The sequence below is a fragment of the Myxocyprinus asiaticus genome, chromosome 49, assembly GCF_019703515.2.
Source record: "Myxocyprinus asiaticus isolate MX2 ecotype Aquarium Trade chromosome 49, UBuf_Myxa_2, whole genome shotgun sequence".
Lineage (NCBI taxonomy): Eukaryota > Metazoa > Chordata > Actinopteri > Cypriniformes > Catostomidae > Myxocyprinus > Myxocyprinus asiaticus.
Genome location: NC_059392.1, coordinates 19,574,676 through 19,586,832, shown reverse-complemented (window position 1 = coordinate 19,586,832; position 12,157 = coordinate 19,574,676). Strand labels below are relative to the sequence as shown.

At 35.0% G+C, this 12,157-nt stretch overlaps 1 protein-coding gene across 1 annotated transcript; it reads right to left on the bottom strand.

Moving 5' to 3' along the window:
* Window positions 1–2,337: 2,337 nt before the first annotated feature.
* On the bottom strand, window positions 2,338–11,952 carry LOC127438156 (transmembrane 4 L6 family member 1-like). Its single transcript, XM_051693503.1, has 4 exons — window positions 11,709–11,952; window positions 8,741–8,812; window positions 8,511–8,653; window positions 2,338–4,067 (listed from the first exon to the last, which is right to left on the bottom strand). Exons 1-4 carry the CDS (start codon window positions 11,883–11,885, stop codon window positions 3,869–3,871), a joined length of 591 nt encoding a protein of 196 aa, XP_051549463.1. The 5' UTR covers window positions 11,886–11,952; the 3' UTR covers window positions 2,338–3,868.
* Window positions 11,953–12,157: the final 205 nt, after the last annotated feature.

Below are 12,157 nucleotides of genomic sequence, written 5' to 3'. Positions count from 1 at the left end.
TCACTGCTTTAAATGTTACATAGTGACATCAGTCAGCCAATCACAGCAGACGTACAGAGAGCAAGTGACAGTGGACTAATACACACAAGTGGGCTGTCTTGCAGTACGTGACCTGATGAGTTTACTGGAAGTATGTGACCCCATGAACTCTGGAAACTTCTGTCTATCACAAAAGCCAGGGTCAACAAACTGTCTGATAATTGAAATTTCAATTCAATTCAACATTTAATGTTGAATTTAGACATTATTGACATCAAACCTGGCACAACCTGTCTTGCCATGTTTGAATATGTGTAGGTGCCAATGAGAGAACAAAAATGGAGTGGAAGATTATCAGTAAAAATGTTTGGTCTGTTTCTCACATAAAGCTACTGTATAGCTTCAAAAGACTTTCAATATAGTGTACAAGTTATATGGACTACTTATGATATATTTACATGAGTGTGAATAAATAATGACAGAATTGTCTTTTTTGCTAACTAATCTTTTACTATTCCCCATTTTTATCTGAATTCGGTACATAAATTGTTTGGACAAGTTAAATGGGATAAAGACCTTAAGAACAAGAGTAATGTGTGTAGTTTTCTATACTGCAGAGTTTAGATACAGTAACACTAATAAGAATTGTTATTCAAGTAATGTTTGAATGTATTTGTGGATGGTTAATGCGCAAAACATTGCTGAACTGAAAAAAGTAATCTTTTTTTACAAGTCTGCACTTTTTTTTTTTAATCAATAGTGTTTTTGGAATTTATGTCATGTTGACTTAAACCTGAATAAAGGTCAGAAACTTACAACTACAGACAAACTATCCGAAGCCCTTTTGACAAGATATGAATGATGGATATCAACTATTTAATTTTCACTAGTTGAAATGCCAATTCTTGATACCAAGAATGGAATTACTACTAGTGAATGAGCTCATTTCTGATATCTGTAATTACATTTGTATTAGATAAAACGTTAATTCTTGATATAAAAAAATATATATAATTCTCTCAGCATTACACATTTAGAATGTGTATTTCTGAGAGTAATGACATCATGTGACATTCTCAATATAAAATGAAATTTCAACTTGTAAGAGCCGTATTTTTTATATCTGTAACTGCATTTTCACTTATAGAATTTCACAATTATCTGTCATTTACTCAAAGCGCAACTACAAATATTTAATTCGTACTAGTCAGCAATGCAATTCTTACTAGTAAAAATTATTATTTTTATATAAATAATTACACTAGTGCAAATGTCCATTTCTAATATCAACAACTGAATTGCAACTAGTAAAAATGCTAATTTATGATATCAGTAATTTGGTTTTCACTATAGTGGCAGTGTTAATTTCTGATATCTGTAATGTGATTGTGAAGCTCTAATACATTATTTAATTACACATCAATTTATTGATATCTGAAATTCATTTCCAGATATCTGAAATACCAAATCTAACATTTTGAAATTCGACATTTTCAGATAAAAAATACATAGCATTTTTACTAGTTGTAATTCAGTTGTTCAAATCAGAATGGATATGATCACTATAGTAACAATATAATTATTGAAATAAAAAATTATCATTTTTAATAGTAAGTAGTGCATAGCTGATATGTGAAATTGGAATGTCAACTAGTATGAAATTATAGATATCTGTAATTGAGTTTGAACACGAGTGAATGACAGATCTTTGTGAAATTTTACTAGTGAAAATACAGATAGCAATCAAAAATTTTGTTTCTTACTAGTTGAAATTCCATTTTTATATCAAGAATATTTATTGTGAATATTGATGTCATTTTTTATATAAAAATTAAAATTTTTACTAGTTCAAATTTAATAACTGATTTCAAACATTAGCACTTTCACTAATAGTAATCCCATACCTGATATAAACAATTGGCATTTTAGTGAAAATTGAATTGTTAATGTCTACTGTATAACATATATCCTGCATGTGATTAAATGTCAAAATGACTTGCGAGAAACAAAACGGCTTATGATAGATGGCTTGTGGCTTTGTTTCATATCCAAATAATAAAGCAAAGCTATGATTTAAAGGAAATTTATGGGCTAAATACAAGTTAAGCTTGTATTCATGCCTTTAATCTCTGAAGGTGTTTTAAAGATTTCCTGTTTCAGTGGCATGCCCAAAATTAAAGGCTTATAACTCTACAAAAAAACCAAAGAGGGTCAGTTTTTTGGTATCATTTTAAAGAAAACATTTTACAATTTTGTAATGATATACTGTAGCTTATGATACATTATGGGACTCTTTGCCCCAAAAAGTAACATTTTGTATTGATCCGACAAAGCAATCAAAATTTATAGCATTACAAAAATTATTTATCCTAGTGTCAAAAAATGTCTTTAAGTGTCCAAAAGCCTCTCTAAACAAATAAAGCATAATAATTGTACATAAGAACTAATTACACATGCAAATACAACAATGACTAAAGGTATGCTCTCTCTCCAAAGCATGCAGACATGAGTAACAAGATCTCATTCAATTCCATTCTGTCATTTGAGTCATCATTGAATCTGTGTCATGTTCTTGGCGCCATCTCCTGGTGGCCATATGTAATTACATTGAACGATCCTTTCTGCCCATATTTGGATGACTTTCACCTCTGGTTGCAGTGATCTGAATCCTAATAGGATTGGTTTTGCGTTCCATGTCACTGGACAATGTACTACATAATTTCTGATGAAGTAATCTGATCCAGGAAAGCTAACATGTTTTTAGCCAGATAGCACATTATGTGTGGATTATCTAATGATCTATACCATCTGAGGATGTTGTGTGTGGGATCATTTTAATGGGAATCAGTTTTGATTATAATGCTTACATGCATTGTAAAGCACAGCTTCTAAGCTTTAAAATGATACCTATTTAGTGTTTGTCAAGACTGTAGTTATTCATATTTTGATAATCATTTTTTATCGGCAGGCCAATCCGAGCTTAAAGGGTTAAAACACAGAAAATACTTAAACATGATTATGCATTCACAATGGAAGTCCATGGGCTAAGTTCACAATAGTTGCCTAACACACTTCTGTACACACTTCTTTGAGGTAAAAGTTTAAATGGTCTTCTGTGGTAACTGACAGCATGCAACAGCTAGAAGTGAATGCATTTATATACTTTTACACAGTATTTTTTGGCCTAACTTTCTCATAAAAATGTGCATGTTTTTAAAGTCGAAATATCAGTCAAGAGGCTTTTGGCAAGTGCTATGGAGTGATACAGCCTTATGTGAAGAGATTAATGCTGTAATGGGATAATAAAGCTTTAGGAAACATTTCCCAATGATTGAGATGGATTTGCCATTCCCTGGTACCTCTGCATATGTTGAAATACCAAAACATGAATTAATCAAAATAGGTTTAAGAAATTGTTGTCTAAAACAAGACATACCTGTATTTATTAATCAAAGGCAATATTTAAAGCATATTGCAACTTTTATAGGTATTCAAAACAACATTGATCGAGTGTATTTCTATAAATAATTAAAAAATCATTTACAAAACTTCTTATACAAAACAAACAAAAGTCATACAAAAATACATTTATATTTCAATATTGCATTTCAGTATATTTTTCTATACAGAAAACTGCTAATACAAATTCGGCTGCAGATATGTGAAAATGTCCCAATAAATTCAGCCAGCAAAAATAAGTTTAATCACTTTTTAGTGTTCACATTTACATTTATTTATTAAAAAACTCTTATATCCAAAGTGTCAATGTGTCATGTAGTGTGACCCACAGATCTGTGCACTATTTAGGGAAGTCTGCTCCACCTCAGATGGCCCTATAATTCGGGAGAGCAGACTTTTTTCTGATGGCTGTTCAGGCGGCGGTTGATCCTCAAGCGTTCAGGCTGTACTCTTGTTTGTAGCAGCACGGCCTGCACACTGCATTCACCAAACCACTGATGAGCTGCAGGAAACAGATGATAAACTCGAGTGTGCTCAGACCCAGCAGTATGGACAGCAGGGTCACGTTCCACTCTACAATGTGTTCTGGCTGAATGCAGTCAGACCACCGCTCACGAGCGAATAAATACCTGAATAAAGGAAAAGCGGAAGGAAAAGAGTTGGCACTTCCAAATACAGTTAAAACCCAAAAACAGTTTAATTTGTGATGAAATCACTCCCATTCTGCCGAATTACTGACAAGTGGCATCTCCTATTAGACATTTTTGCATCAATTCAAATGTGTTTAGCTCTTTCTGTGGTGCTATTGATAGAATGTTGGGCGAGAAGCCGAGACATGGGTTCTGGTTATGTGGAAACCAGGAAGTAATTGTGTTCACATAATCAATGATGAGTGTGCTTCAAAGGTCGCATTTTCCCTCTTAAATTTTTCCTCCACTGATGGTTAGGTTTGGATTGTGGTGTGTGGTTAATAAAATATGCATTGTTCTTTACTGTATTACATCAACAACTAAAAACAACTCGCTTTAGAACTCGCTTTTGGCGCCACTCTGTGGACATTTCACCTGGAAACTGGAGCTCACATTTGCCTATACGTTCAACACTTGCAGCTTCGGCCACTGAAATTGCTTACTTGTTTGCTCGTTCACTAATAAATATCACATAATTCACTTTATGCTCCAAAGAATATTGCACACTTTATATGATGTTATATACAGTACCTGTACATGTTGTGTCTTGAATGGCGAAAAAAACACTTGAAATCCGACCTGACCCTTCAAAAAATCTCATTTTAATCGTATTTCAAACCACATATGGACATGTTTGTAAAGATTGGATTTCAAGAGTTTTTATTTTATCGCTCAAATTACGTGATGGTGGCGACATATTTGCAAAATGACATTACATACTTTCTTACACATTTTGCAAGTGTTTCAAGGTGAAATGTCCACTAAGTGGTGCCAAAAGTGAGTTAAATGTTCTCCCAAACAGGGATTTTAAGGTTAATGAGTTTTAAATCAACAAAGCCGAAGTCCCTACCCTAAACCTTGACCAATAGTGTCAAAAAATGCAAATGTGAGATGAAAAGCGCAATTACTGAGGTAACCACGTCATTTCGTGGAGCTTCTATGACACTTCTGGCTTACGTGTCGATTTGCATGCTCTTCAGGACTCATAGCCCGGTTTTTGCATCACAAGTGCAATGCTCTAATTTGAGACAGAGGTTTTTTTTTTTTTTTTTTTGCAGTTCAGACAACAAACAACTCTATCCACCACTCCTTCTTATAGCAAATTTATACTGTATATGACTCTGTCCTTAGTCTTTTGCTTGTTTTAAGATCCTTCAGTTGTTTGAATCTCATCGATATTTTGGTAAAATTCTTACTTTACCTGTCGGATTACAGCCTAATGCCATTATTATACGTAGGTATTCATATGTAACATTTAAATGTACATGTTTGTACAGTCTAATAGATTCTGAAATGTACAATATAGACATATTGACAGTATTTAAAATGCAAACATATTTACATATTTACAGATTTAGAAAAAATAAATATGTTTACCAATGTTTTAAATGATAAATGCTGTATATTTGTATAGTTACATTTTTATTATTTTTATAGACATTTTAGATCCCTTAACCCTAAACATAACCACTTTTCAACAATTAAAAATATTAACAGGCAGATAAATGTACAGTGAAAAACATTTCATTTGTCATATGGCTTTTGAAGACTTACACTATAGCGCATTAAAAGAATGGATTAATTTTATGATTGTTTTTGGTGCTTCTGTGGTGTATTTTACCACAGTTTACTTTGAGGTCTTTTTTTGAGCCACAGCATATTCTGAAAACTCCTTTAGTGTCACAGGAAACAAAATAAAAATGTAATGATTAAGTAATGATTAAACAATTATAGATATTTTTTTTTTTTTCACTTTATAATTTAAAATAATCCTTTGAAAAACTTTGTAATGTCAAACTAGGTAAATGCATCAACTGCGTTAAATAAATATGATGGCAATGGCAAGTTAGTAAAAAAAACAAAACAATCTCAATTATTATAATGCATTGTAATGCATTAATGGGAGGATGTCCAGTAAGTTCAATAAATAAACTTCAGTTGGTTCAAAATGCAGCTGCCAGAGTGATGACTAGAACCAAGAAATATGATCATATTAGCCACATTTTATCATCGTTTGTAACGAGTCAAAGGCAGACACCGAGTGAAGATCCATGTGCAGAGTTTAATGCAATCGTAGTTAAACAGGCAGAGGTCAAAACCAGGTAAGCAATCCAAACAATGTAACAAATCAAAGACGGCAAACAAAGGGGTAATCCAAGGAACAGGCAATAATCAACACAGGCAGGCTGTAGATAAAGATAACGCTCAGAAATGCAATGAATGAAGATTGAGCGGGGATTATGTACATAGTAAGTTAATGAATGAATGGCAATCAGGTGTGAGAGTCAATGGCGGGAAGAAGGGGGTTCTGGGAAATGTAGTCCAGTTATGGGTTAACACTCAGGGGAAGGAGATCTTGTGTGAACAGATTGAGAAGATGTGACATCGTTACATTGGCTACCTGTTAAATTTCGTATTAATTTCTTAATTCTGTTAACTACAGTACGTACAAAGCTTTGAATGGTGTAGCTCCGCAGTACTTAAGTGATCTTCTACCACGCTATATTCCATCACATTCATTACGATCACAACATTTTGGCCTGTTTATAGTTCCTAGAGTATCAAAATCCACAAAAGGAGGTAGATCCTTTGACTATTTGGCTCCAAACTATGGAACACCTAACAGTGTTCGGGACGCAGACACACTCACTGAGTTTAAGTCTAGACTAAAGACACATCTATTTAGCCAGGCATACACATAATTTATCCTTCAGCTCACAATTAGGCTGCTTTAGTTAGGTCTGCCGGAACCAGAAACATTTACCATGATCTATAACTCTGCAAAAAATGTAATGGCATCTATGCTAATATTATTCTATTTGTTTCCCTGTCTCAATCTGATTCATATCCTGAGGTTACCAGAGCCGGCCATATCCAGCTCCGTTCCTGCTTGTTGTCGTATTCCACTGCTATGTATCTCTGAGTGATGATCACTAAATGCAGCCAGTGCTAGCCAGACATCAATTCAGTCTATTACAATGGACTTCAGGGGATGAAATGATGCCAACTCTAATCATAAAACATGGGATACTTCATATGCCACTGCCTGAACACTGGACTTAGGATAGACCTCACCGAAATGACCTGCCGGTTGAACTGCGATGCACCTCACACCTGCATCACCTTGGTCTAATGATGGACTGCACTCTTAAAATGGAATATATAGACTAACAATTAATTTCCAACAAAAGCCTTCATCAGCCAACTAACAAAGGACAATTGCATCTATGTGAACTTCTGCAGTTAATCCAGGATGGACTTCAAAGACATTAGTCATTAATCTTACAGTTCAAACAAAATTTTTGTTTAAACACTAGCCCTTAACACTTACTTAGTTTACTAATTTAAACCATGACTTGCACTGCACATAAATAACTAATATTGGCATTATATTCATGCTGTTTAGCCTGAGGGGAACTGGCCCCCACAGTGAGTCTGGTTTCTCCCAAAGTTATTTTTCTCCATTAATCCAACATTTTATGGAGTTTTGTGTTCCTTGCCACAGTCGCCTTTGGCTTGTTCACTTGGGGTTATAAATACAATTATTATTTAACTATTTATTTTTATTTATTCAATTTACAATCATATTTAATCAAGACTTTATAGATATTACAGTTTCATTTTCTGTTAATTCATGATTTTCTGTAAAGCTCTTTTTTGTGTTTTGAAAAGTGCTATACAAATAAAAATGACTTGACTTGATTATAAATACAATAAAATCAATTGATTAATTCCACATATTGAATATGGATTCAATAAGGATTCTTAAACACTTGTATGTCTGTAAAGTTGTTAAAATGTAAAATAATTTACATTTAGATGCTGTCAATGCATCAACATTGTACATTTCAGTGTATAAGCAAGTGTACGTAGAACCACACTTTACGTAAGAATACATACGAATACTCAGGAGATTGCGTTGCGCATTAAAAACAGGTGGGTTTGATGATGCACAAACATGATACTAAAAGCTAAATGGCTTGGAAGGTTACCTCTGATAATGATTGGTTATTAATTCTGAAAGAGGCAAATTTAATTTTGCTTAATTTTTTCACTTTTCTGCCCCATTTTGTACATAAGTAAATGACCTTGCCTTTGGATATCCATTTTGATTGGTCATTTTACTTTGATGTGCAGTGATTAAAACTAGCCTGGGCTACCGTGCACAAAAGTCAAATGCAAAATACATTTCTACATTATCTGCATCTAAATTATGCACATTAGTAGGTAAATTGATTAAAAACAATTAATTTGATCACTTAAGTTTTAGTTTTGAATACATTTATGAGGAGGCTCATCCTCCCTTGCCTCGTCTGATGGACCGCCACTGGCAAACAGTTAAACAAACAGTTGCATTAATGCAATTTCACAAAGAGCTCATACTGTGCCTTGTCGTTCTCGAAAGGAGACATCCATCCCAACTTGGTAAAGCAATACGGCCCCTTTAAGAGTGCCACCACAGAGATCAGGAAGCAGTATCCAGAGCCGGCGATTCCCACCAAAGCAGCTATCACTGAACCACACATCTATAGACACAACATAACACTGATCAGTATGGCTGAACTGTAGAATAGCTCTATTAACGAGGACTCAATAAAGGCTTTAACACTCACCGCACAACTCTCCGTTCCACAGGCATTAGCACATTTCCCCATTCCCAGAAACACGGCGGCCGGAATCAGTATCTGAACACAGACAGAGAGTTTCATTTAGTAAACTGTGACTAACACACTCATAATAAGCATCTAAAAGTCAACACAGTTTGAAACTCATGCTTTCATAATCTGACATATTTCTGAGTCAAACAGGATATTCAATGAGATTAAAAGGTAGGGTGGTTAGGGGGCATTCATGGATCATGAAAACTGGGCGTTATGTACTAGAATGGAGCCAAGCGATTGTAGAAAAGGGGTTAAAAATATATCTTGGTGACATCAGCTGAAAACAAAAGCTGTTTCGGAGGTAGAGCACGTTATTACTCTTTGGGTCATTTTTTCATTGGAAGAATATGCACTGATGCATTCACAATATGACAAGGGGCATATATTTAAGAAAGTAAATAGTGTGAATTTCAACATTCTCATGTAGGGTTGACAAATGTCACATATTATTTTGGTCGAAATGAGTATGTTCTGTAAGGGATGCCTATTGTCCCACATTTTAGCATTGAAAAGCTCGAAAGGCTCCATGGTCCCATGGCAAAACACATGAGGAGGACCCCCATCCCGTATCAAAGTGCTCAAAATGCTCATGTGTTCCGTATTTGCGTCATAAATGTTGGCAGCCCTAGTTTAATGACAACTCGTAATAATTTGTGAGAGATGGCGAAATCGTAACATATCATACGACTTGGCCTGAAACTAAAAAGTATCAATAAACAGAATTTTAAATCGATACAATACAGGCAACTTGTGTGACTTCTTATGATTTCGCCATATCGTACTATTATTACGCTCGAAATGCTCAAGAGTTTCGTATTTGCGTTGTGAAAGATGGCAACCCTAGTCTCATGATAACTCATAATAATTTGTAAGAGATGGTGAAATCTTACGATATCGTTGACTTGGCCTCTACAAAAAGGTATCAACAAACAGAGTTTTAAATCGATACAATACAGGCATCAAATTTTAGCTAGCCTCTTATCTAATACTTTATTTTAAGTAAGTAAACATTTGTGAACAAATTTGGTTACACATTCCACATTTAAGGTTTGGTTTAGGGTTTGGGTAAGGGGTTCGACTTTATTGTTAGGTTTTGGTTTGGATTAGAGAGTAAAATTAAAAACAATTGGAATTGTTGGTACGTTTATTTTTCTCAATGGGATTAAAAGTCATACGTTTTAAAATGAGCCAGCTCGCATGACTTCTTATGATTTCGCCATCTTGTATTATTATTATGACTTCTCATGAGACAGAGTTGGTCATTATTGATTTTATGTTGACTTTGGTATCTTGGAAAATCTCAGCCCAATTTGAGGTATTGTTGGGACCTCAGCTGAAATACTAAAGGAAATGCATTACTAAGGCTTTTTCTCAGGATAAAATATGAAAAGCTGTACATTAGCTCTACATTCATTTTCACTGCCATCTAGTAGAAACAACTGAGATATTAGAGATCTCTTTTGGGACTTTTCTTTCCTGTGGGTCATTACAATCAAAGGCTAATAATGTATTATTTTTAGAGCTGTCAAAATTAACGCGTTAACACATCACATTTAAAAGCGATTAATTTCAAAGTTTCAACGCATTAACACAACACGCACAACAGTGTCTGTGATCAAATTATGGGAAAAGGAGCTCTTGGTGCTTTTTGTTGTACAAAACAAGCCCAGATGGGACTTGTGACAGAAATCAAGTGTTTTTCAGCCTAAATAAGGTGCATTTAATTACCACTGAAGCACACAATGTTCACAATCACCAAAACGCAGAATGAGATGTTTTTGTCTTCAAGAGCTTTTCATGTGGAGTTCAAATTGGCACTCGATGCTGGCATTGACGCTCTGACGCGAATCATGAATGTGGATTCACGATTGCTGTAACAAAGCGGATAGTCACAATCTACTGGCTGATTAATATTGTGGAGAATGAGAGTTTAAGAGATTTAATGCCTTGAATATGCAACCCATGTGGGGACTTTTTCTTTCAATTAGTCAAACTCCCACTGAGACTTTGGGAAACGTTTAATTTACTTGAATTGGTGCTGTTTTAGTGCATTGGAGGTCTTTGTTTGGAAAATTTTGATAAAGCATTATATTGCTACATATTATTTTATTTTATTTTCTAAGGGGGAAATAAATGCATTTTGACAGGAAAAGAGGTATATATTAACTGTAATGAATTCCTTATTTAATATTTGTAACATCTGATGTAGTGCTTAATATTCTATTTAAGGCCTAGTTATACATATTATGGCATAAAATATGAGTTAATGTTGATTAACTTTTATGAGTAAGAGGTAATACATTCTCAGTCTAATTACTGAGATGGAGAACTAGGTAAATGAATGTACTAAATTAAAGTATTTTAAATAAAAGGATAACACATGGTATATTTTTGTTATGTTTAGAACAAAATTTCCCCTCATAACAGTACAAAATGCCCATAAAAAAATCTAATCCAGGGTCAGTTACTGCCCCTTAATGGAAAAGTTCCTTTCTAACACAGAAACAGCTGCACCCAAAAGCTGTTCAGTGATGAAGGCAGAACACAGCCTAACCAACACACACACATACACACACACGCACACACACACACACACACACACACACACACACACACTTCCCATTGACTTATATTGTTTTTAAATTGTGCTCATTATATTTGCTACACCCTAACCCTAAACCCTACACCCTGACCCTAACCCCTGAACTTTACACTTACACAAACCTGTTATTTAGTATGTTATTCAGCTTTTACACTTGTGTGGACCATTGGGAGGTCCCATAATGTAATTTCAGTTTTAGTATCCTTGTGGGGACATTTGGTCACATAGAAAAATACCAACATTTTCATGCAATCCACCACATATCTCTACAAATCCATTGCACACAAAGGCATTTGCAAATACAAATCCAATACTCACAGCCACACCACCTCCTCCAATTCCCATGAAGTACCAGACATATGTAGTCAAATGCTTTTTCTGAACATAGGTCACCTGTCCATCAGGGATAAAGAGCAGGACATTTGCCACGATGCAGCAGGTCGCGAGCGGTATGAGCGCGAAACCCAGAGACCTGGCAAAACCCAGAGAACACATGTTCACACGGAGCAACAGGAATGAGATCAGGCAACAGTAATCCAGTACAGGAAACTGGGGTGGTGGATGGAGGAGTGGAAGGGTTTTAAAAGGACCCCGATCCCCCCCTTGAGCTGTAGGGAGGAGACAGAATACGGAGTGACATTACACTGTATGAATAGGAGGGCTCTGACAGATGATACTTTGTTGGGGGGAAGGTGGCGGGAGAGATATGGAGGATGTTTTCCCACAAAACTGCTGTATCCTTCTGTGATTGTGAGTATTCAGGGGTA

Coding starts and splice junctions, on each gene's coding strand:
- LOC127438156 (XM_051693503.1), bottom strand. CDS start 11,885: ATGTGTTCTCTGGGTTTTGCCAGGTCTCTGGGTTTCGCGCTCATACCG. Junction 8,813..11,708: donor TTGGAGGAGGTGGTGTGGCT/GTGAGTATTGGA, acceptor GTCTGTGTTCAG/ATACTGATTCCGGCCGCCGT. Junction 4,068..8,510: donor TTCGAGAACGACAAGGCACA/GTATGAGCTCTT, acceptor TCCTTTATTCAG/GTATTTATTCGCTCGTGAGC.